Raw genomic sequence first — 26,304 nt, forward strand, 5'->3', positions numbered from 1 at the left:
TCCCAGGATGGGGAGATTTCTTCTCCCAGGGTAAGGACAAGCCACCACAGAGTACCTGAGTCTGAATCCGGTTCAGGCCACGGACCCAGAGGATCTGGCCTCGGCGAAGCTCCATCTCGGCATGGTCGATCTCTTCCAGCCCCTCAGCGTCCTTGCTGATCTCCTCTTTGTCACTGCCATGGCCCGCCTCTTTCAGGAACTTTAGAGACTTGGTAGGTATTGCAGAGATGACCTGAGAGCAGTTACAGCCAAAGGGGCCAACAGCCACATCAGAGAAGAAAAGACATTAGCAAGCCTGAGCCAGGCCCCTGGGAGGATCCTAAGCCACAAGTCTTTCCCATCTGGACAGCACCAAGAAGCACCAGTCTGCCCAGGTTAGCCCGTTGTTCCGGTTGATGGTACTTGGGAAGGAACCAGCATTCGTGGACACACAGAAGGGGACTTGATTCCCGTAATTCCCCAGCCACACGTGCCTCACACTCTGTCTCTGTCTTGGCTCTTCCTTCCCACTGCGGTCCTTGTCTTTTTAAGACAACAGAACAGAACTACAAAGCAGACACACATCAGGAAGAAGTGGGGCCTAGGGCAAACCAAGCTGGGGGAGGGACACATAGCTGAGGGACTGAAACACTGAATTGGAACACAATTACCTAAGAGTTTCATCCCTTCCTTAACCCCATTTTTAGCTTGTGAAGGGACACTAGGGGGTTCTCAGTACAGACTTGGGATTTGCAGAGAACAGCCCAGGCCAGGACTAAGCATGGTGTTAGGGAAGGATGAACCTTGAAGCAATGATGTCATCGTTGTAATTAATATTAACACTCATAGAGCACTTATGACAGGTGTTGCCATAGTTTTGGAATAGTAACAGTTTACTAGTTAGCAACAATTAGTGGTCACTTTGTTATCCTATGTGGAGGTCCCCGATAGACAGAGTGGTTAAGTAACTTACTTGTTCATGGGGGACTGGAGAGAGATGGCTCAGTGGTTAAGAGCACTGACTGCTCTCCCAGAGGTCCTGAGTTCAATTCCCAGCAACCACATGGTGGCTCACAACCATCTGTAATGAGATCTGATGCCCTCTTCTGGTGTGTCTGAAGACAGCTACAGTGTACTCATATATAATAAATAAATAAATCTTAACAACAACAACAAAAAATACAAGTAACTTGCCCATGGCTGCTCCGTTTGTGAGAAGAAGGGTAATTCCAGCCCAGCTGTTTCCAGAGGCTGTGCTGATCTCCCCCCCCCCCCCCGGAGCATTAGTAGAACTGATTTATCTCATGTGGGAGCTGGGCTTCAAACAGCCACCATGAAGCAAAGGAGAGGCGGGAAAGCTCAGAGCTATAGCAGCACAGCAGCCCTGGGTCAGGCAGCGGCAGTGTGACGTCTGCTTTTTTATTTTTATTTTTAAAGATCCTTTAATGGAAAATTTCCACTTTTGTTTCAAAAAGCCCCCTCCCCCCCCCAGTCTCTAGGTTTGGGCAGAGAACCTAATGTCCCTGAAGTGAAGGCAATGGTTTACTCCAACCTGACGCCCCAAGACAGAAGGAGCTTGAAACTGCGAAGGAGGGGAAGGGAGGGAGGGGTCAGGTAAAACAGGGACCTGGGATCTAGCCACTTGTCCCTCTCATTCAGAGAGGAGAGATCTGCAGCCTTGGTGATCTGTCGAGGGCACACCACACTCACCTGGCCCCACAAAAGTTCTCCGATCCCTATAAAGAGACACCACATCCACTGCTCCATGGTGAGGTTTGTGCAGCTGAAGGGCTTACCTCCCACTTCCACGATCAAGATCTGAAACAGAGCAAAGGACAGCCCGCCACCAGGCGTCGGCCTTCCACCAGCCAAGGTCTCCATGGTGGCTAGGGCCACAGCACCCCCTGCAGGGCCCTTGGGGAGCAAGTCCTAATTTTCTTGTGAAACAGGCAAGAACTGCAGACACGGAGAAAGGCAACAGATAAGATCTTTACAGAACGCTTCAAACGGGATTCATGCGGTCGATATGGGTATTATGACAGTGATTAAATGCATGGTCTGGCAGGAGTAGAGAAAGTGGAGGCTTCCTGTGAGGTGGGCTAGTATGAGACAGAGAGTAGGTACTGCAGAAGAGGAGTGTGTGTGTGTGTGTGTGTGTGTGTGTGTGTGTGTGTGTGTGTGTGTGTGCGGAAAATGGGGGCAGCTTTGCCAAGGAAAAAGCCAGCTCATTTTTAAGATTTATTTTCAAAATTGTGTGTTTGTGTGTATGTGCTTATGTGTGTATGTGTGTGTGTGTGTATGGTGTGCATGTGTGTGTATGCATGCGTGTGTGTGTGTGTGTATGGTGTGCATGTGTGCATGGTGTGTGTGTGAGTGTGTGTGTGTATGTGTGAGTGTGTGTGTGTATGGTGTGCATGTGTGTATGGTGTGTGTGTGTATGGTGTGCATGTGTGTGTATGGTGTGTGTGTGAGTGTGTGTGTGTATGTGTGAGTGTGTGTGTGAGTGTGTGTGTGAGTGTGTGTGTGTGTGTGTGTGTGTGTGTGTGTGTGTGTGTGTCTGTACTCTCATCCATGTGCTACAGAAGCCAGGAGAGGGTGTCAGATCTTCTGGAGCTAGAATTACAGGTAGTCCTGAGTCAAGTGACGTGGGTGCTGTAATTCAAACTCTGGGCCTCTCTTAACTGTGGAGCCATGTCTCCAGCTCCAAGAAGATGTTGTTTTGTTATGTGGCCTTCCCATAATCCTTTGTAGCCAAGTGTCTTAGTGAACCCCTAACTAGGTTTACTAGTCAGAACCAGGGCAAGAAGGAAGGAAACTATCTTTCCACTACCAGGCAACTGTGCTCTTGAGCAAGGGACAAGAGGAGCCTGGGCAGGGTGATCCCAGCAGCTACGGATGCACAAACCCACCCTTCCTCTGTGAATTGTACAGAACCATAAGCTCGTTCAGAACAGAAGGGCAGGGGTGGGGATGGAGAGCCTACACTACCTGTACACACACATTTCCTGTGTGCTGGCCTGGGAATGAGGTAGAAGATAGTGACCCTTCTCTTGGTCACCATATGGAACTTCTGCACACTTAGAAAGGTCATGAGAGAATTCTATAAGTCATACTTGCAGGTGACATGCTACCTTGCCTTGGAGCACCTGACTGGGCTCAGTTCTAAAACAAGGTACCCAGGAAAGCCAGCTGAGATTCCCAAGGTGTTCATTCCTAACCTTGGTCCTCATAACCCCCTCTCCTAATCTTGGGCACAGAGTCCTAGGTCCTGAGCTTTGGCCCTCTGTCTCCCAGCACTCCTATCCCGACCACACAGAAGCTTACCTGGCAGAAGAACGTGCCTAAAACAACAGAGCAGAAAATGATGTTGCGGTAGACACCTGCAAAGACATTCTTCTCGCCATGGATCTTCCGAGAGTTGATCTCGTTGAAGAGTTGCATCAGCACAAACGTGTTGAAAACAATGGTGTAGTGCTGGCTGGGTGGTGAATTGAGAGGCGCCTTCCTCCCACTGTCAATGTCAAACAGTTTGTCGCCTAGTAGGGCAGGACAGTTATTAGAGGGTGGCTGTGGTCTCCATGAGGGTCCAGGTTGAGACAGAACATGCTGGGACAGCCGTGCTGATGGCTGATGGCCATTAGAAAGGCCAACCTAATCGGGCCGTTTCTGAGTTATACTAGTTATTGGACGTTTTGCTTGTTCGTTCTTTTTAAATGTTGGCTCTGGTCTCAACTTATCTGATCTTGTCTGTCAGCTGGCATCGCTCCTGTTTGTTCCCCTGTGGTGTGGCACGATGGAAAGTTATGAGCGGCCATGTCTTTGTGCTGGGAGTACACAGGCAGCACTCACTGGGAAAGCTGCTATTATGCCTGTGCTTCGGCGGCTAGTGTGCTACCTTCTCTTCTCAACCATTCTCTGGGCCTAACTAAGTCTACCACTCAATAGCTGCCTTCCCCTTCCCAACTGTGGCTCACCAGCAAAGACGAGGAGGAAGACGATTCCGAGCTGATACACCGCGTGGCCCAGGATGTTCTTCATCATTGTGCGAGAGATCAGGGGCTTGTTTCGCCCATAGGGGCGACGCCTCAGCAGGGAATCGGTCGGGGGCTCTGTGGCCAGGGCCAGAGAAGCAAACGTGTCCATGATCAGGTTCACCCACAGCATCTGCACCGCTTTCAGTGGGGAATCCTGGTAGGAAGAAGGAGGACCAGGTCTTTCAGCTTGCTCCAGAAACCAAGCCCACGTCACTCTCCGGTGACATCATTCCCTTGATGCGGCCTTGTAGGTTGATGTCTATATGCAGGTGAGGGCCGGCACAAGTTAGGTCAAGGCCATGATTGGACAGTAAAAAAAAAATAAGGCGGGGACAAAGCTTTTGTAAGGTGGGAGAGAAGAAGAGGGAAGGAGAATCAAGACAGAGAAGGATGACCCAGATCTGGGTGGTCTTGAATTGCCAAGGTAGTTAGAATGGATTTCTATAGGCAAATTTATCTTATGTAGGTGGGCAGTTTATTTATTTATTTATTTATTTATATTTATTTATTTATTTATTTATTTATTTATTTATTTATTTATTTTGGAGCTGGGGACTGAACCCAGGGCTCTACCGCTGAGCTAAATCTCCAACCCAGGTGGGCAGTTTATATACTTACCAATTGGTTGTGAGTTTATTGTGTGGGTGTATTGTGGGTTGGGAATTTAACATATAAATCTGATTGTTGGGTTGTAATTTGTTGAGTCTTGATTTTTATGGATTGTTGGGAGTTTATACCATGACTATTAGAGGGTGGATGTTGGGAATGTTGGGAACAGAGCAGTGGCAGAGAGTTACAAGAGGGTAACCGTTGGGGTTGGGGATTTGGCTCAGTGGTAGAGCGCTTGCCTAGCAAGCACAAGGCCCTGGGTTCGGTCCCCAGCTCCGAAAAAAAAAAGAAAAGGAAAAAAAAAAAAAAAGAGGGTAACCGTTGCCGGAACCAGGGGGTGGATGCTAGAAATGTGAGCAGAGCCCACAGTAAGAGAGCCGTGAGACGGGCATGGTAGCCACCCACCTGGGTCTGAGAGTCCTTGGGGGCAGCGTGGAGCCCTAGTTCCCACGGCCCGCCAGAGGCAGAGCATGTGGGAACCATTCTGCTGCTTTTTATGTTTTTTACTGCAACAGGGCGCAGTTCCCACTACTCACTAGACCTTGAATTTGGGATAATGACATCTGACTTGCCAGCTTGCTTTGAAAAGACAAGTTAACCCACATCAGTGCACTTCATAGTTGCTGACAAAAAAGAATTTTAAATCAATGGTGGGTAAATCTTCATGCTTATCAAGCAGGAGGAGACTATGAACCTGGTAGAGAAAACTGTCCAAGCAGCACTGGGAAACCCTTGTTTTTACTCCTGAGTAGATACGCTGTTCCCCCTACCGTATGTTCCTCAACCCTTGAGCCATCCCTGCCGTCCGAGCCCTGCCCAACCTGAGTGATGCAGGCTCCAGAGAAAGCCACAATCACGGCCACCACGTTGACAGTGAGCTGGAACTGCAGGAACTTGGAAATGCTGTCGTATACGTTCCGGCCCCACATCACTGCCTTCACAATGCTGGTGAAGTTGTCATCAGTCAGGATGATGTCTGATGCCTCCTTAGCCACATCTGTGCCTGCAATGCCCTGAGGTGGGAGAGGAAGGTGAACGGTGAGCAATTAGGAGTACGTAATGAACGCAGGGTCTAAGAACCCGGAGGCCTCAGAACCAGGTGGTGCAGAAACTAGAGGGCACTGAAGCCACAACAGAAAACAATCCCCCTCCCCACCTAGCTTCCCTGCCACTCTACAGAAAAGACTCCACAGGTGATCAAGGGAGGGGCCAGCATCCTTAGCCCCTCTCAGAGTCTCTTGCAAATGCCAGTGACAGGCGTGCATTCGTGGTGCTCAGCCTCCCTCACTGCCTCTGCTTTTGTTTTGAGGAGACTCTGGGTTAAAATTGTTCCATAGGTGACAGAGAAAGTGATTTTTTAAAAAAATATTTACATTTATTTTTTTATTTGGATATATTTCTTTATTTACATTTCAAATGTTATTCCCTTTCCCGGTTTCCTGTCCATAAGCACCCCCAAACAATGACTTCATGAAATTCATAGGCAAATGGAATGAACTAGAATATATCGTCCTGAACGAGGTAACCCAATCACAGAAAAATACACATGGTGTGCACTCATTGATAAGCGGATATTAGCCTAAAAGTTCGAATTAACCAAGATGCAATCCACAGACCACAGGAAGCTCAAGAAGAAGGATGACCAAAATGTGGATGCTCCCACTCCTTCTTAAAAGGGGGAACAAAAGTAGCCATAGGAGGGGGTATGGAGAGCGTGATGTTTTGATGAGCATGTGGTGGAAGTGCTAAGCCTGACTGGGCTCCCACTGTGGAAACATGGCTGCTTGGTGGTAGAAGAGAGGCTGTCATTCACCCGCGCGCAACCTGACATCGGTGCCTGACTCCTCTCCCAGATGAGGAGTCAGGCATCTTTGAGTAGTCCTCTTTCCCCCAACCCCACTCCTCCCCCTTAGAACTGAAAGGGAGAGGGCAGGCAAGTCCTATTTGTTCTGTTTCCAAATTCTCTATATTTCTTTCAACATGAGCAGGACTGAAGTTCCCTGGCACCACTTGGAAACCCTGCGGTTTGTTCTAGAAGTAGTCCTGTAGCATTCAATGTTCTATCTTTGTCCAAAGCCCTGTCACTGGGGACTCATGAAGACATCTGGATAGATATGTCAATGGCTGGGGACTTTCTGGGCTAACAGTCCATGTCCTCACAGCGACCCTGGATTCATGCTCTAACTGCCCCTAGGCAAGCTTTCTGCTCAAAACTTACTGGGTATTAACAATCCTCCGAATCACCCTTTCCTTTTTTTTTTTTTTCCTAAAGATTTACTTATTTACTATATATAAGTACACTGTAGCTGTCTTCAGACACACCAGAAGAGGGCATCAGATCCCATTACAGATGGTTGTGAGCCACCATGTGGTTGCTGGGAATTGAACTCAGGGCCTCTGGAAGAGCAGTCAGTGCTCTTAACTGCTGAGCCATCTCTCCAGCCCCACCCTCTCCTTTTTTAGAGTCCGTTTTTTTTTTTTGTTTGTTTGTTTCTTTTTCTCTTTTTTTCGGAGTTGGGGTCCAAACCCAGGGCCTTGTGCTTGCTAGGCAAGCGCTCTACCACTGAGCTAAATCCCCAACCCCTAGAGTCCGGGTTTTTATTTGCATCATTTTCTAAGCCCGAAACATCCTCTTTCACCATATGTTTGAATCCTATGAACTTCATTCTCCAGCTCAATTCAATACTAACATCCTAGCCTCTAAGTTCCTGTGGTCCACAGCTTTTGTGTAATCCAGGCTAGTCTCAAATTCGCTAAGTAGCCAAGGTTGGCCTCAATTCCTGATTTTCCTGTCTCTGTTTCCCAGGTGCTGGCGCATGTCACCGCATATAGCCCCATTCTGTGTTTCTGTTACACATTTTGAAACCCCTAACCCACTGGAGCTTATTCCTCTTGTAAAATCTTAGAAAAACGTTTAAATCTTCATTTATGTGTTTGGGTGCATATGTGCCCATGTGCACAGGGGCTCAGTGGGTACTGGATTCCCTGACCAAGGAATTATAGGTGGTTGTGAGCCACGCAGGGTGAGTGCTGCGAGCTGAATTCAGGTCCTTTGTAGGAGCAGCAACTGCTCTCAACTGATCACTCAGCCACCTCTCTAGCACCAGGGGACTTATTCTTTATTTTGGTGTGTACTAGATTATTCTGTTTGCTTAGTCATATGATTTTACTGTCTATACTGCAGCAAATGAAGGCTGTCTAGATAAGAATATGTAATTCAGTTTCCCTATCAGAAAGCTCTACAGGGCAGGGCAATGGCAGCTTATCTATAACCCTGAGGCGGGAGGTCAGGCTAGGCGATCCTGCCCCCTCCCACAAACTTCAATAAAGCTGCATGCTGCCAACTGTGCAGCATCTGCACACTGTGGAAAGAGACGAGGAGAGGGATATGTTCGAATCTTCTCACTCCGGTGAAATAATCTTCAGGCCACTCTGTTAACTGAAGATAAGAGAGCCGGGAAAGAACATGCAGATGCATTTATCTAGGAAGACGGAGTACAAGTGTATTAACAAAACAGATCTGTTTTTTGTTTTGTGTGTATGGGTGCTCTGTCTGCATGCCTGTGTACCAGGTGCCTGTGGAGACCAGATGGGGGCATCAGGGTCCCTGGAACTCGAGGTATGGATGGTGAGGGGACCCAAACCTGGGTCCTCTGGACAAGCAGCCAGTGCTTGTAACTGCTAAGTCGTCTCTCTGGCTCCTGTGTGATTGTTTTTTGTTTGTTTATTGTTTTTTAATGTTTGCTTTTGTTTCTTGTTTTTTTGAGATTGGGGTTCTCCGTGTATCCCTGGCTGTCTTGGAACTCACTCTGTAGACCAGGCTGGCCCTGAACTCACAGAGCTCTGCCTGCCTCTGCCTCCTGAGTGCTGGGATTAAAGGCGTGCGCCACCACTGCCTGGCTCGGCACTTACTCTTTCATTTAAGAAGTTAAATTATTTCATTTTATGTGCATGGGTGTTTCCCCTGCAAGTACGTCTGTGCGCCGAGAGCATGCCTGCTGCTTCCGGAAGCCAGAAGAGTTCATGAGATCCCATGGAACTGGAGTTACAGACAGTCGTGAGCCACCATGTGGGTGCTGGGAATAGAACCTTGGTCCTCAGGGAAAGTAGCCCATGTTCTTAATCTCTAAACTATCTTTCCATTTAATTTCTCTATTCTTTAATTTAAAAAAATGTGTTTTTTGGTAATTTGATGATACATTCCTCATAAGATGTATCTACAGATAAAAATAAGAATAATATATATATACACACATACAGAACTACCAAACAATAATAAATAATTTAAAAAAGATAAATATTCAGCTCACTCTGGTAGTACATACATATAATTTCAGGACTCAGGAGGCTAAGGCAGGGGGATTGTGAGTTTAATGCTTTCCTGGGCTGCATAATAAGGTTGAGACCAACCTGGGTTCATAGTGAGATGCTGTCTCAAAATAAGAAAATAAAAGAATATTTTTAGTAATTATTTTATTATCATTTTTTATAACTAGACAAGTCAATGACTGCATTAACAGCATTGGAGATCACAGACTTTACCTTAGGGACTGCAAATATAATATTAGGGAAGCTAGAAACAAGTGAGTTAGGAACAAAGCAGGAGGCTAGCACTCCAGAATTTTAAGTGAGAGACGTGAAGACCAGTTGAAGCCCTTTACCTTAAAAACAGGTACAGAAACACAGTTAGGCCGTGAAAGCTCATTTCTTAGCTCTGTTACCCACTCAGTAGCATTTGACACGGTGTGTGCTCAGAGGAGAGATACACCTTCATGCTCTGACTGTATTCCCTAATATGGCCTGACACTAGCACAAGGCAAGGCACGCTGAAGAAATGCATGATACCAGACCAGAAATAAGAAACGGATTCAGCCAGGCGGTGGTGGCACTCGCCTTTAATCCCAGCGCCTGGGAAGCAGAGACAGGTGGGTTTCTGGGAGTTTGAGGCAAGCATGGTCTATAGAGTGAGGTCCGGGACAGCCAGGGCTACACACAGAGGCCATGTCTCAATAAAACAAAACAAAACAACCCCCAAAAACAACAACAACAACAAGAAGAAGAAGGCTCAACCTCTTTGCAGTGTCTCATCAGGCAAGAAACCAAAAGGAGCAATAAAAGACAGAAGAACTCAGGGACACTGAAGAGGTGGCTCCTGGCTAATGAGGGATCAGTTTCAGCACCAAGACAATAATAAGAGTAACGGATTGAGACATATCAAACTTATATCCAAAGTCCCTTGTTTGGACTGTGGGTACCTGAGGGGTAGAGTTCTTGTCTGACATGCATGAGGCCCCTAGGTTCAATTCCAGTACTGAAAACAAAATCATGTGCTTGTGATAATACTTAAAAAAATAAAGCAAGTAATCCGTGGTAAGAAAAGGAGACTAATCAAGCAGTTAACTTGCCTTTCAAGTGGGGACTGAAGCGTGGAGAAAGGGCGGAGGCAAAGGGAAATCTCTTTTTGTCTAAGTATTAAAGTAAATAAATAAATAAAATCAGAATTGTCATTTCACACTCCCAATAAAATATGGAATCTGATTGCTTCTAGAACTAGTGTATAGAAGACACAGGGACAAACCAGGCAAGGGACAAACTACTTCAAGTTTGAGGATAGCCTGGGCTACTACTGGCTTAGGGGAAGGCCAGACCATGTCTCAAAATCCAGAATGAGGCATGAAAACGAAACAAAACGAAACAAACAAGCAACAAATAAAACACATCAGATGGGGGTACAGGACACCTTAAACCCCAGCACCTGAGGGAGAGGTAGGCTGGTCTACTTAGCCAGTTCCAGGCCAATCAGGTAAGAAGCATTTGTCATGCAAACCGGTTGACTCTTTGGTTCTAGAATCCCACAGTAGAAGGAAAAAACCAATTTCTAAAAGTTGTTCTCTGACCTCCATACCCATATCTTGTGAAGTACATACACACACACAAAAACACATACAGACACACAGCAACACACACACACACACATACACGTACACATACACACACACACACACACACACACACACACACACACACACACACACACACACACAGAAGTGTAGGAGAAGACACAAACAAAAAGAAAAACAAAAACATAAAACCCCACCCTAAATAAAAACCAATCGACCTGACACTATCAAAGAGACTTGCTATTACTTTAACATGTTAAAGGGAACTACAGAAATTCAACAAACACAGTCATGCTGTTCATTCGTGTTGGGGCAGTAGTCTGTGTAGACAATAAACCCAGTTCCTTCAACACGAAATAGCCAGGACAAAGGTGGAAGGGGAGTGTGCAAAACTGCAGCACAGTGGCCCTGAGAAAGGTCCACTTGCGAGGCTGGCTTCTGGGAACTTGGTTCTCTGAGCGCTCCTGGTCAGCACTTAACTGAGACAGGGTGGCTCACTCCACCACGTATGTCCAGCCTTTTGACAACACTGTCATCTACAACATTCACACTCAAAAAAGGAGGCAATGGAGTTACAACAACAACAACAACAACAGAACAAACCCATACTCTTCCTGCCCCCAATCACATGGTATTTAGAGTACATCTTACGATTTTGTGTCAGGCCTCACTTATAGCTATCCTTGGCTTCATGCAGCACACAGACTGCAGCTTGGACACACTTGGTAGACTGTACTGAAAAAGTTTGGCTTCTAATCCCCTTTTGGGAGTCTGGAATTCTAGTGTGTGATAGAAAGCTCCCGAAAGGCCAGTGCTGACGCGAGCTTTGCGACCTGAGGGTGGCGGGAGTCCCTGTTGGGAGCATTATACGTGCACACTGCTGACTTGTTGCACGTGGAAGAACGGACTCTCCTTGTGGCAGGGAGAGCACAAGGAGGCTGGGCGTGGACTCCTCTGGAATTCTGTCAGCGCCTTTTTTTCTCTTGTGATCTAACTGTCTCCTCAGCACACGTCTGTAACAGACGGCAGCCATGGTGCTTAGACCAGGCTCCATTGAGTCCTTCTGGTAAATTTGTGACTACAAGGACAGTCTTTGGAACATAGGCTGGAATAAAAAAATCAGTGCTTTCTTAAACATTCAGGCACACGAGGATCCTCAACTCCAGGTCTTCTGGTCCAGGAGCCTCGGGTGGTGACTGAGTGTCTGTATTTCCATAGGGTTTCAGGTACTGCAGACGCACTGGGAGTTTGGATTTATTGTCTTAAGAATTCATTCTATGTGTTTGGAGTTTTGCCTGCATAGGTGTATACACACTCTATGTGAGCATGGTGCCTGCCAGAAAAGGGAGTCAGATCGTCTGGGCCTGGAGTCATGGATGCTTGTGAGTTGCTTTGTGGGTGCTGGGAACTGAACCTTCACCCTCTGTTAGAGTGGACAGTACACTTGGACACTGAACTGTCTCTCCAGGCCCACACAGGACACACTTTAAGAGCCAGTGCTGTGGAGTCTGACTCCAGAGACGCCTCAGACAACCATGAGGTGGAGATCCTGATCTCAAACTCAGAGATTTGACTGCCTCTGGCTTCTGAGTGCTAGGATTAAAGGTATATACACCACCACCGAACAGTTGGAATTGTCAGACTTTTTATGAGAAATTCTGTAATAACTATGTTTTATTCACACACACACACACACACACACACACACACACACACACACACACACACAGCTTCACCACAGTGCTCTTGTTTTCTCATGTAAGCCACTCTGTGATTTCTCAGACAACCACCATCTGGTGTTCACACACACACACTACTGGCCGGGTCGACAGGAGATGGAGGTCGGGGAAGAGCAAGGGTGGGATGATTTGGGATTCGTAGGCATGGGAAGCAGACCCTTGGCTCCTGATGGAGAAGGTGACCCAAGGGGGGCTTACCATAGCAAAACCGACATCTGCTTTCTTTAGAGCCGGTCCATCATTGGTTCCATCACCGGTGACAGCCACCACCTGCCTCTGTTCCCCAATATTGCTGTCAATGATACCTGGGAAGAACAGACATTGAACACACATGTGCCACCTGAGGTCATGTGGCAAGTACTGTTTTCTACAAAAGGGACACTTCTCCCCTGCCTCTACTCTGTCTCCTTCCTTTGCCTCCTTGCGGCTGGGTCTAGAGTAACCACCAACAGGCAGTTGATTCACCAAGGTCACTCTGAGCTGAGAAAGGTAGCCTTCGTCCAGTGCCTTACACAGCTGCTAGGTCGCTGGGAAAGCATGAGATGGCGTTGACATCTGGGTTCAAGGGTACCACTTCAGCCTTACCAGTAGGGACTAACACTCCTATCCTCAGCTCTAGAGAGCTGTGATGGCCCACCCCTTAATCCCAGTACCTGGGAAGTAAAGGCAGGAGGAGCAGGAGTTCAAGGTCATCTTCAGCTATATAGGGAATTTGGGGTCAACCTGGGCTACATGAGAACTGTACCACCTCCTTTCCCCAGCAAACAACAACGAAAGAACTCCCAAACCCTACTAAAACCACAAACCAAAAGGCTCAACTCTATTTTATCATAAACCTGCCAGGAGCTCAGATGTTTGCCAAACTCAATGTTCTCGGGGACAGAAAAGTAGTTTGGCTGAAGGCTCATTTTATTTTGAGACAAGGTCCTGCATAGTTATGGCTGGCCTCGAACTCACTATGTTGCTGAAGATGACTTTGGACTTTGAGTCCTTCGGCTTCCACCTCTTACCAAAGCCTAACTTTTCAATGGCTGTGATTTTTCTTCAATGGGTACACGCCTTTTCTGTACTTCCTTCCTCCCCCCTTCCCTCCCTCCCTCCCTCCCTCCCTCCCTCCCTCCCTCCCTCCTTTCTCTCTCTCTCTCTCTCTCTCTCTCTTTCTTTCTTTCTTTCTTTCCGGAGGGCAGTACTGAGAACTGAACTCAGGGACCTGTGCATACTAAGCAAGCATTCTGCCACTGGCTACATCTCCAGCCTGGCCAAGGATGGCTCTTTATCTGGCTTTACCCTGGCCTGCCTTCATCTCTGGCAGGCCATATGTACAGACCAACCTCACCTTTCACCAATGTGTGCTTGTCTGTGGGAGAAGATCGTGCCAGTACCCGAAGCCTGGGCCAGACCTTGTCCAGCTTTTCTTGTTCGACCTGCCGATACCAGAGGCACCTCAATCAGTCAAACTCAGAGCAGCTTATTCTGTGAAACCTTACCCCTCTACACAATCCCAGCTTCCAACAGGACTGGAACTTTATAGCCCCAGAGGGATCTTTATTCCCTGGCCTCCTGGGAGATGAATAGTCAATGTGGCTTCACTGCTGGTTACCACGCAAGGCTTTCTCTTCTTTTCCCTCCCAGTTTCCTATATGGAAGCCAATTCTGTTAGGCTGATCACAGGAGGAGGGTCAGGGTGGACGCCCGGCTCAGGAGGCTACCATGGAGCTATGCTGGGGGCTCAGGTCTGAGCCTACGTAGATCAGGAAACTTTTGTCTATTCTGTACTCAAGCACGAGCCTGTGCCACCCATAGCCACAGAGTGATGATATGGAGGGGTGAGGTAGGGGGAAGTCAAGCATAAAACATTATTCTTTGAGTTAAAGAAACCAAGAATGAAGTTAGTGGTTCTGTCCCCCGCCGGTAACTGAACAAAGACAAGACGACCCCCCTTCAGCATAGAGTGGCTGTGGTGGGAAGGGATGTTTCATGATGGACTGATTTCCGTTTAGAAGCTGCCTCCTTGTTCCCACAGAGCCCCAGATGCTGCACACCAGAACCAGCCATTCCCTTGGAAGTAGTACCCTCACTGCTCCCTCCGGCGACTCACCTCGCCCTTCTCATTGCGTATGAGTCTGTTGAATTCTTTCCCTTCCAGACACAGGAAGTCATCACCAGGAGTCAAGATGCCACATTTGGTGGCGATGGCCCTGGCTGTGTTGACGTTGTCACCTGTCACCATCCTGACAGTAATGCCAGCCCGTTTGCACTTGTTAATGGCATCTGGTACCTAAGGGGAGCAAAGAAAAAAGAAACATGGTCGTGAGCTTGACCATTTGGGAGGCTGGTGTGCCTCCCTTTCCTTCAGGGTCCCTGGGAAGCTTGGGCAGCGGCTGGAGATGCGGCCACTGTTCTCCTTCCGAGAAGCAGCTCTAACCACTCTCTGCCAATGTGGTCCAGGCTCCAACGCACGAGGTCATTGAAGGGACAGGGCACCCTTGCCCTTACTGTTCTAGCTTTTGAAATTCCCCTGGCACCTGGAATCGTGTTCTGCACACAGGGACTGCTCGGAAAAGAATATGTCAGGCTGGAGAGATGGCTCAGCGGTCAAGAGCAGTGACTGCTCTTGCAGAGGTCCTGAGTTCAATTCCCAGCAATCACATGGTCACTCGTAATCATCTACAAATGTAATCTGATGCCCTCTCCTGGAATGCAGGTGCACACTCATATACATTAAATAGAACAAAAAGGAATATGTCGATTGAAACAAGGTAGCTGAAGAGTCAGTTGTCTTCTGGTTAATTCCATCCTTAACTATTCTTACTTATCAACTAATAAGTCCCTTAGATAACATAAAGCCCTGGGGAGGCTGCCTTCTACTGCCTTGGCACTGCACAGCTGTTGTGGAAAGGAGATATTGGAGAGTCATCTGCCTCTGTAAGCGACAAGTAGTTAGGCAACGTGTCTGTGGTTACAGCTAGGCCAGAAATTCACCCGCTTCGAGTGGTTACACTGGACTCTGTACCCTAACCAGTACTTGGGGGGAGGGGGCCGAGGGGGGGACAACAAGCACTTCTGCTATCTTGCCCTTTCTCTTCAATCCAGCAGCCGTCAAACCTTACCTCTGGGCGCACAGGGTCCTCAATGCCCACCACTGCAATGCAGACCAGCCCAGTGAAGATCTCATTCTCATTTTCCCACGAGGGCTCTTCACCATCAAAATCTCGGTAAGCTATGCCGATGGTCCGGAGTCCTTCACTGGCCATGGGCTCAATGACGTTGCGTACCATATTGTCTCGGTCCTTAGTTTTGAATGGTACAATTCCTCCTTCCTTGTTCAGGATCCGATCACACCTGGGGAGATGCACAGTCAGAAATCAGTGGCTGCCTTCCCATTCAACCCGTTCCAACAACCACACAATCACAGGCATTATGGCGATTCTGTAATGTTCCTTGGCCACACACATCATAAGCATCTCTCTCCCTCTCCCTTCATGCCCCCCACCCCCGACCCTGCACTTGTAACCCTCCTGCCTTAGCCTCCCTAGTGCTTGGATCATAGGTGGCTACATACTGAAGTTGGCTTGACTATAGTAACCTACAGGCTGCTTAGCGACTTTTAAAGGTACGTAACGTGTATTCAGACTCGAGAATGAGAAAGAAAGGGAGCAGAGAAAGCAGCCCTGTTAGCTTTTGGTATGTGCGAGGAGGCATCTTCTGCTCGCCAATGCCTTCGAGCACAGTGGCATGGGGCACATTCTGACTACCTCCATCAACTCTCTAGGAAGGGGAGACGCAGGCTGAGTCCTGGCTGTGGCACGGTTAGCTGCTCTATCTATGATAAAGTCACGCGGCGTCACTGTCTTTATTTCCTCATCATTGAAATGGACCAGAACGGTACCCACCTTTCTGAGATGTGAGGGTTTATTAAAGGAGCGAGCAAAGTTCTTAAAAGCAATGGCTGTCCTGAGTAAAAGCTCAGATGTCACTACCTGTCTGCAGGGTCACTCATCCTTCACACTGCTTTGGCACGGCCCCTCAGACATTCCTGGGGCGGGGGAGGGGGTCTCGGAGGGGAAGTGGGGGGAAGGGGCTCACTTGCGCAGCATTATCTCGGAGGCGCCCTTGCTGAACACGCGGAAGCCCCCTTCCGGCTTCCTGATGACGGTGCTCATGGACTTGCGCACTGAGTTGAAGGTGTACACCTTGAAGAGCTTCTCCTCGGGCATCTCACTGCGAACTGCTTGGTAGTCCTGCTTCAGGTCCGTGACAAAGCCCAGCAGTCCACACTCTGTCTTGTTGCCTACTTGCCGGGGGAGGCCTCCCTCTTTCTCTGGAGGCTGAGAGAGAAAAGAAAAAATGAAAAAAAAAAAAACCAAAAAAAAAAAAAAACCAAAAAACCCAAAAACCCACACATAGAATTAATGAGTGAGATCTCTGGACAAGAGAGAGAACTTGGGCAGGTCAACTTGGTAGGCATACCAGTGCCCAGAGGGGAGACACCACTTCCCGTTCTTTCAAAGGTGACGTTGGCTCACAGTCATACAGGTCTTGGGACCTTATAGTTTACTCTATGGTAATGAGTGTCCTGGAAGTCATATTCTAAAGCTCTTCTTGTTTCAGGGAAATGAGTAATTAAATCTGGGTATGTGCAAGTCTCCTGCAGGCATGAGGCTCCTTCTTGTGAGCCACCACCATATGTTTACCCTGAATGTGTTCAGTCAGGAGTAAGAAACAGAATGTAGGATAGCAATTCAGATGGGATGAAGATATGGTGGTTGAGTAAACATGGCCCCCACTGGGTCATATATTTGAATACCTTGTCCCTAGTCAGCAGAACTATTTGGGAAGGATTAGGAGGTGGGGCGTTGTTGGAGGCGGTGTGTCAATGGGGGTTGAGAGTCTTTGAGGTTTCAAACATGCTCATGTCCTCCCCAGTGTGCTGTCTGCCTCTTGCTTGCATTTGGAGATGTGAACCCTCGGCAGCTGCTCCAGTGTTAGGCTTGCCTGCCTGCTGCCGTGTTCTCTGCCGTGACAGTCACGAGTTCTAACCCTTGGAAACTTGTAAGCCCTCAATAAACACTTTCTTCTATGAGTTGCTTTGGTCATGGTGTTTTAGCACAGCCGTAGAAAAGTAACTAGGACAGAAGATTTGTCTCTGGCAAAATGAATGTTGCTTCCCGGTCACCCGTCCCAGGCGCCCAGGCAGTGGCAAAGCTTACCAGAATCTTAGAAGTGTAAGCAGAGTTGATACAGATGCTGTTGACTATGAGGTCCAGAACGTTGGGTGGGAGGTCGTCAGGTTTTGGGATCTGGCGGTAGTGAGTGCCCCCAATGTAAGCTTGTACCACGGTCATGCGGTTCATGGTCAGCGTGCCCGTCTTATCAGAGCAGATGGCTGTGGCGTTGCCCATCGTCTCACAGGCGTCCAAGTGCCGGACCAAGTTGTTGTCCTTCATCATTTTCTACAGAAGAAGAGAGAAAGGAGTTGAAAGAAGACCAACAGAGTCCCCCAAACACAGGCTGACGGCTAAGTCCTGGGTAGCATTTTTCACTTGAGTTCCAGTCCTGCTGGATGCTCCGTGATGTTTCTGTGATATATTAAGATTCTGCTCATGTATTTAAACAACCAACTGAAATGGCCATTTCCTAGAGCTAACGGTTTCTGCTCATGGAGGACTCCCTAAAGAGCCTAAAGGGCAGAAGAGCCTGTCCTTTAACGGAAGGGCACGTGGTACCCTCCCTCTTCTGTCTCTCTCCGTAAGGAAGTCAATGTTTTTTTTGAGGCTTACCTTTACAGAGTAGGCCAACGAGATGGTGACAGCCAGTGGCAGCCCCTCTGGCACAGCCACTACCAGTACAGTGACTCCGATGATGAAGAACTTGACAAAATACTGGATGTACACAGGAGTGCACTCAGGAAGCCATGCCCGGCGCTGTATCACGAAATTGTCAACCACGAAGTATAGAATCAGGATGAGGACTGTGAGGATAGACATGATCAGACCTGTCCAGGGCGACAAGGTGCGTGGACAGGGGTTAGGCTGCTATGCTCTTCCTGTAACGTTTAAAGCTATAAGCTTTAGAAAGTTAGAGTAAAATCTTCTCCCCATTCTGTTGCTTGCATACAATGACATTAGAGGGTTTTTTTTTTGTTTTTGTTTTTTTTTTAAAGATTTATCCATTTATTTTATATAAGTACACTGTAGCTGTCCTCAGACACACCAGAAGAGGGCATCGGATCTCTTTACAGATGGTTGTGAGCCACCATGTGGTTGCTGGGAATTGAACTCAGGACCTCTGGAAGAGTAGTCGGGTGCTCTTAACTGCTGAGCCATCTCTCCAGCCCCATTGTTTTTGTTTTTTTGTTTGTTTTTTTTTTCTACAAAACAAAATCTCTAAACGCAGACTTCCAAAGATAAAGATTCTGTTCTTAACACGTCACCAATCTGACTCATACCCTTGTGTTAGTTGTAAACCTCTGTGGGTTGGGCTGCTAATTTAACTTCTTCATTCATAAATAAGAGGGTTTGCTGGGTTACCGTTGTGTATACCTGTAATTTCAGCACTTGAGAGGCAGAGGCAGGAAGACTATACGTTCAGGCCAGCTTGATCTAGAAGGGAGCCCTTGTGTCAAAAACAAACAAATTATCCCCCTACCTCCCAGACCCCTAAAACCTGACCAAACAATAAAAGGGGAGTAGAGTAAGCTAGGCCGTGGGCTTCCTCTTAAAGAGGATTCTTACTTTTAAATGTCCAGATCCCAAAGCCTGAAGAGATTGGGTTGCACCTCCATTCAGAGAACTGGGCCCAGCCCACTGCTTGCAGAGAACTAAGAAGCAGGCTGCAGAGACTTGAGCACTCTTTATCACGCACACTACATTGAACATTAAATCACTCAATGTGAAACTTCCTGCCGTAATCCTCCAATTTTTTTTCCTTTGTTTTGAAATTTGTTCAGAGATTGGACCTGATGCTCCTTTTTTTAACTGGGTCATGATCCTGAGGCCCTTTCTTCTTATAAACTGCAATGTCTAAAGGGGTTTGTGTGTCGGCTACATGTGGACCGACTGCCACTGCTTTATTAGTACATCTGTTCTGTTAACAAGGTAGCCTACATTTTATGACTGCATTCCATAGTTTACTGAGCAGCGACTGCGTCTGCCCACTTTGGAGCTTACAACTTTGACTTTCTCTCCTCCAGGTGAAAGTTCCACATCCTGGTTACAGGGGTGTTCCCACAGTGCTAGCATATGTCACCTACATGACTCCTCCTATCACAGCACGGCATAAAGAGGACAATGAATCAAGGGCTTACACAGGGCCTGCCACAGGCCAGCCAGGCCTTCACAGCCAAGCCTCTACAGCCCTAGGAGACAGCTACTATAGAGAAAGCTAGGGGTCAGTGAAGCTTCACTGGCAGGGCAGCCGTCCTGGTTTGCTAAAGACAACAATTTCTGGGAGTTTCAGTGAGAAAACGGAATGTTTCAACCATGTGGGATAGCTTGTCACCTTACATGTTTGAGGGTTAAGGATTGATATGTACAACATTTGGAGAACAGTCATATTGAAGCCACAGTGTGGCCCTGATGCTTCCGGGGCCTCACAGCAAGGGCATGGATGGTGGTGGTAAAATCAATGAAAGAAGATTAGTTTGGGTTTGATTTGATTAAGGCTAGGACTAGTGTAAGGAAGCATAGGGAATCTCTCTCTCTCTCTCTCTCTCTCTCTCTCTCTCTCTCTCTCTTAGTTGCAAGGCATCTTGCTTATGCCACCCTAGCCTTGCTTGATATTCTTATCTCCAAGGAATACTGAGGCAGGGGTGAGGAGAAGACTTGGGCTCGGAGGATCTATTTGTTCCTGACCTGGGTACGTGTCTCAACAACTGGCCTTTGTATCCACAGCTCGTCCACAGAGGGTCTATACATAGGATTTCAAGGTAGTCAGAATAAGCTAAGTACTGGACTGAAATGAGTTGGCTAGGTCAATACACTCCTTCCAGAACTTTCTGTGATACTCAAAATGCTCTGACTTGGTGCAGTCCAGTAAGACAGCTACTGGACATATGTGGTTACTCAGGAGCAGGCTGTAGACGGTGGCTACTGTTGTGTCCATCTCAGATCCTTGGAGACTCTTAGGCCCTGCCATAGACTTTCTGAAGGTAGTATACATTTCAGCAAGGACATCTGGAGAACTGTACCCAGAGAAGCATGTTTGAGTGGTAAGCAGAAGTGTGAGGTCACAGAATACTCATTGACAGACCATACCTCAAGGGGCACAAAGGAACCACCCTCTGCTACCTCTCCCCGCTGCTCCCCTTGACCAGAGGGTGGTAGGGAGGTGTAGGGGTGGGCGATGGGGAAGCCACTTGTCATTAGGTATAAGACCCTTCTTGTGAGTAGAGCAGAATACATTAACCACTCTTCTTTACTGCAATCTTTACTGTGTATTTATTGCTCCATGCTGGGTCACAAGATTCTACAACCAAGCAGGGAACTGCCTAAAAGCAAACTCTGGGGGTGGGGGGATTCCAGGACAGGTGAAAGTTCTTAAGGCTGCCTTCCTGTTACATGACACCCCCACTCCCCAGTATTTGGATGAAAGAGACCTCAGGGCTATTAACCTTTCTACACTGGAGGAAATCTCTTTCCTTCAAAGCCCACCAGGTGTCCATAGATGCAGCTCCCTAGAGCTCAGGAGCCACCCAAGTACCAGTCCTGCTTGATGTGGTGGGATGGAGGCTGCAGCAGCCAACACACGGGACAGCACTTCACATCTGCAATGGGAGGCGGGCTTAGCTACTCACCTGCCTTCCCGATCTGCACAGCCAGGCGTGTGAGCTTGCCCTGCAGGACCGACTTCTCCTTCTTGGGTCCCTTGCTTGCTTTCTTCTCCTTTTCCTCACTATCGAGCCCCTCCTGGCTGTTGAGTGGCTGGATTTCCAAGGCCACTCCATCCTGGGTTTTTGCTAGGGTAGACAGGAACAGAGGAAGTGAGCAGTCAAGGACAGAGCAGTGAACAGCAGGCAGGCGGAAGGCAAGATGTCCTTCTGTCCTCTTCCTGTAGTGATCCTAAGGCTCCTGAGTGCTCCTTGCCCTTGCCAGACACAGCACTCCACTAGGGACATGCCTAACAACTGGAGATGAGGCGGAAGATGCTTTTCAGGTCTGGATTTCCTCTTTACAACAACTTCCTGGCGCCCCTCAGAGCCACAGGCACAGGTTTATAGCAACAAGGGGATTAGTCACACCACTGAGGCCATCCATCCCCTTAATGAGTGTCCTCTCTGGAATCCAGAGCTTAAAGCACTGAATGTTTACTGTAGAAAGCGACCAAAAGGAAGCTCTAGCCAATGTTTCTAGGAGGGAAGGTCCTAGCCTATTCGGTTAAAAAGCCCCTCTTCCCCCAGTCGGGGAAGAAACAGACACCCACCCCAGCCCTCCTAAGTTCAAAGTTATTTTTCAGTTTCTTATATAAGAAGGACAAGTGAATGAAGGTGGTGCAGAGCAAGCCCTGAATTGAGTATTCTGTCGGGGGCAAGAAAAGAAGCTCCTCTAAAGACAGAGTAAGGCAAAGCAGAGACGCACCGGCATGTCAAACCCAGGATTTCCCCTTCAGAAGAAGAATAAAGAGACCTGAAATTCAAGTTCTTTCTCCTGGAGCCCTGGTGCTCCCATAGGGTGACTGTTTCTGAAGAGTACTAAAGAGTGCTACGATGTGTGTACCGGGAAAAAAAAAAACAACTTTGGGAGCTGTCTCGGGACTACTTCCTGCGGCTGCTCCTCATCCCGTACCCCCAATGTCACTGTTTGCTTAGGAGCTGGTCTCTTCTGTCTGATGCACAAACAAGACGGAGATGGGATGCGGACACAGCCACCAAGAGAGACACAAAGCATATCAGGAGGAACAAAACAGACCGTGGCGAGAACAAAGGAAGAAGTGGGCAGAGAGGCGGAGGGAGACGGCTCTTTCCAGAGCCTCTGAGCAGACGAACGGAGAAAGGAATACGGACCAGAAGACACCGATGAGGCGGCTAGCAGAGGAGGGTGCAGGGACTGCCTGGCCAACACCCTCCGCCGTGACTTCCAACCCAGAGCCTGCCGCCGCCGGGGACAGTGAAGCAGAGCTCAGCACTCTGAGAAGAGCGGATCTGTGACCCTCAGCCGAAGAACTCTGGACACTGCTTCCTCAAGCCAACAGCAGAGGGTGCTGCTGTTCCACTTTGAGCCCCACCGCCAGATCTCTGCACCGTCCTCAGGATGAGGCGCTGGGCCGCAGCAGCAGATAACAGATTATGGAGGGGGCAGGGAGACAGATGGCCTGGAGAGGTCTGGTTTGAGCGTGGGCAGGTAGAGATGGAACATGAGTGGGTGGAGAGGTTACCTTTGTTGCGATTTTCAGAGACTCCTTGTTTTTTACCTGTTTGAACAAGAAAGAAAAAAGCGGGGTGGAGACCCAAAGTAACTAGTAAAGAGATGATCCGATATCCGACTCTGTCCTTTCCCCGGCACAGAAGGTTACGGCGGAGGAGGAGGGATGTGGGGCAGGGAGATACTTGTGAAGGAAGCTCACATCTCTGCACATTCATCCTTCCTAGCAATTCAACTGAATCCTTGGGTTGCGAGCATCAGACATGGCCATGTCTGAGCTTCTCTTGCAGGGAGAAGGGAGAGGTCTCCTGGCTTGAGTCGTAGCTCTTAAGAAAATCGGGCTGAGAGTTAAGGAGAGAGAGGCTAGACATATCTGCCCATGGCAAGGCCCTAAAATGCATCCCGAGGTCAATTCAACAAGCCCCGGGGAAGCTTCCTAGGTGTTCAGCCGAAGGCAGCTGTGAAAGTGAATCGTTGGGTTCTGAGAGATTGTTTCTCTTTCTTATGCTTCTCTCTACTCAGTACCTAAGATGATCCTCAGCCAAGGGCTAGAAACCCTTTTCTCCTGAGGAAGAAGGAAGGTTCAGGAAAAGGCCCGGGTCTGGCTTCATATCTGGCCCTCTTTCTCCTGGCTCTCCCTCCTCAGGAAGGAGTGAGTGACTAAGACTAGTGTAAGTACGGGGTGGACATGGCCTCTCTGTTCCCAGTCTTCAGCGGAGAGACCACAGTTTCAGAGGGATCCATGTTTTGCTCTAAGTCACTTCCCTCTTAGCTGTGATGGTTCACTTTATCCCTCAGTCCTTGAGGAAGAGAGGAAGGGAAGAGGAGGACAACATGGTGGGTGTTTGGTTGGAGCACTGGCCAGCTCATTCAGGCTCGGGCTAATTCAACCCCTCACAACCTACCAATGACACAGGGGTTAAGGAGCTGCGATCTGACTTGAGGGATTTCAGCCAGAATTTGGTGGTTTTCATTGGAGCTCCTCAGACACACAAGGTCGACGAGTGAGTGAGTGTGTGTGTGTGTGTGTGTGTGTGTGTGTGTGTGTGTGTGTATCTTCACATATGTCTATGTACCATGTGTGTGCCTGGTTTCCACACAGGCCAGAAGAGAGCATAGGATCTCCTGGAACTAGAGTTGTAGATGGTTATTAGCAGCCATGTGGGTGCTGAAAACTGAACCCAGGTCCTTCGCAAGAACAAGTGCTCTTAACTCCTGACCCATCTCTACAGCCCCACAACTGACATCTACATCTTGGCAAGGAGTCTGGACGTCTGTTGCTTCAGCCCAGCAGGCTTTCCGAACAGTTTTCCCATCTGAATCCGCTCTCCGACCTTTGGGTCAATCACAGAGTTGAGGGAGAATCTCATTCAGCAGGCCCTTACCTTTCTTCTTTTTCTCATCGTCTTCTTCCTCATTAGCCCCTAAGAGGGTGAAGATGATTCCAGTCTGGGAATTGATTCCCACAGCAGTCACCACCATCCGTCCAGAGCCTTCCATCACATGAGTCCCTGCAAAAGGGGAGGGAGAAGGCGGGGAGGGATGAGTGCTGTTTGATATTCTTAGCTGTGATTTGGTATGAAATACAAATTTGAGAGCATGGTGCTCCCTTTCATCTGTGGATTATAATTTATTTAGTAGGCAGTGAGCAGAAGCTAGGAGATGATCTCATTTAAAACAGGCCAAGGAGACAGAGGTTAAGGTTGTGTATTAACTTTATGCCATCTTCCCAAACGACAGAGCTCCTGCAATACCTGATGGAAAATGTCTCTCATCTTACTGGCATGTCTGAATCAGGTCTACCACATGTTTCTACGCCATATCAACCCAGAAGAAGAAGAAGAAGGGATGGAGCCAATAGAGGGAAGAAGGCCCAGAACCCATGGCCCTACTATCTGGGGGCTGTGTTGACAACCTGGGCAACCAGATACTGTACCTGAGAGCAACATGGGGTCTTTGTCCAGAGTCTTCTTGACATGATCTGATTCTCCTGTCAAAGAGCTCTCGTCAATCTTCAGATCATTTCCCTGGATTAGGATTCCGTCGGCAGGCAGCAGGTCACCTAGTGTATAAGGGGAAGGAGGACAATGAGGGAGAGTGGGTGAGACCTGGTAGGGGATAGCCATGTGAACCTCCATCCAGCTCCTCCATGCCACCTTAGGAATGCTCTCCTCGTGGTCCCATGAGAGTGTAAAGAGCCTCTGTGTAAAAGGGTAAGGAGAATGTAATTCCAGAGCTGGCTTGGGACTCAGCGGCAGAGGGCTTACCTATAATACTGCAAATGGCCCTGGGTTTGATACTTAGTGCCACACATACCTCAAAGCAACACCTTCCTGTGGCCTAAATAGTCTATACTTTTACTCCTAAGCCTTACATGGTAAACGTCTGACAATCCCTTGGAAAGAGTTTTGGCTTTGGCTTTCTTCAGAATTCCTTCCCACGGGTTAGCAGAGGCTTTCAGAGACTCCTATCTCCTCATGTCAATGGACTTACTCTTTAGATGTGTGTGTGTGGGGTGGGGGGGGTGAGTGTTGTGGGGAAGTTGTAGGTCAGGGAAACATGGTGCTCTCACCGTATTTGACCTGGGCAATATCTCCCACCACAATCTCAGCCACTGGGAGTTGTATAAGCTGACCATTCCGGATAATGGAGAATTTTTGCTCAAGCTCAATGCGACTCTGCAGCCCCCGGAACTGCTTCTCTTTGCTCCAGTCGTTGAAGGCTGTCACGAATACCACAATGATCACCGAGGCAAGAATGGCTGCCCCTTCAATCCAGCCAGTTTCTCCTTCCTCATCTTCTTCTGGGTTACTTACAATGTGGCCACAGACTATCCAAAGAGGGGAGAAAGAGTCATTGAAATGAGGGTGGTGTTTATACATCCTCCACAAGGTGGACAGTCATGACAAGAGAAAAACAGAAAATTAAACTCTGAGGTGAAGATTTCCGAGGAAATCGGAAGAGAGCAGGATGGAGTTATCTCTTATCATCACTAGGTCTAATTTGTGTTAGCCACTAAACGGCACAAAGTATGCCGATCCAAGTCACAGGACATGCAGCCGGGCTCACTGCTATTTCCCATAATGCCAAGCACTATGGTTGGGACACACTGAGGAGCAAAGGTAAGGACACAGGATGGCTGGTGTTCTGAGTAAGGATGTGGAGGAGGAAGGGAACGGTTAGGGGAATGGCTTGCTTACTAGTTCTCCTTTGTAGAGCCTGCTAGGAACATTCTGTACTACAGCCTGAAAACCACTGGTACTGAATGTGGTTGGTGTTGTGGCAAGGGCTCAGGTGAGCCACACACGGCAGCGCAGACACTCACTTTCATTTTCCCCGCCAGGAGGCCGGTAGAAGGACAGGACCAGGGATATGATGGCTGCGATCTCCAGGATGATGAGTGTGACATCCTGCAGGGCTTCCCACACTAATTCTAAGAACGTCTTGGGCTTTTTCGGAGGTATCATGTTCTTCCCAAAAACAAGTCTACGCTTCTCCAAATCTGCAGGGTTCCCAGACAGACCTGAGAAGGAGAAGGAGAGAGAGGGAGAGAGAGAGTAAGGCACAGGGTGGAGTGATATCAGAAGTCAAGTTAAAGGCCTATTAATTTAGTTATTTAGTTATGTGCATATGTGCCCCTCTGTGAAAGTATATACCCCGTATATACTGGCACCTGTAGGGGCCA

The 26,304-nt window shown here is 48.2% G+C and overlaps 1 protein-coding gene across 13 annotated transcripts in view; it reads right to left on the minus strand.

Moving 5' to 3' along the window:
• Positions 1–26,304, minus strand: part of Atp2b4 (ATPase plasma membrane Ca2+ transporting 4) — a 98,685-nt gene that overhangs the window by 11,628 nt on the left and 60,753 nt on the right. For 8 of the 13 annotated variants that reach the window (XM_087580534.1, XM_087580546.1, XM_087580539.1 and 5 more), the window contains 18 exon segments: positions 25,945–26,142; positions 25,192–25,449; positions 24,556–24,681; positions 24,005–24,130; positions 22,633–22,668; positions 21,056–21,217; positions 18,042–18,256; positions 17,472–17,714; positions 16,348–16,589; positions 15,372–15,603; positions 14,360–14,539; positions 13,598–13,685; positions 12,460–12,566; positions 5,444–5,635; positions 3,954–4,167; positions 3,304–3,515; positions 1,690–1,797; positions 56–232 (listed from right to left, as the gene is read on the minus strand). In XM_087580534.1, the coding sequence (XP_087436660.1) occupies positions 56–232; positions 1,690–1,797; positions 3,304–3,515; positions 3,954–4,167; positions 5,444–5,635; positions 12,460–12,566; positions 13,598–13,685; positions 14,360–14,539; positions 15,372–15,603; positions 16,348–16,589; positions 17,472–17,714; positions 18,042–18,256; positions 21,056–21,217; positions 22,633–22,668; positions 24,005–24,130; positions 24,556–24,681; positions 25,192–25,449; positions 25,945–26,142 (3,116 nt within the window). 13 annotated transcript variants of the gene reach the window in all.

Source organism: Rattus norvegicus, chromosome 13 (genome assembly GCF_021556685.1).
Source record: "Rattus norvegicus strain SHRSP/BbbUtx chromosome 13, alternate assembly SHRSP_T2T, whole genome shotgun sequence".
Taxonomy (NCBI): Eukaryota; Metazoa; Chordata; class Mammalia; order Rodentia; family Muridae; genus Rattus; species Rattus norvegicus.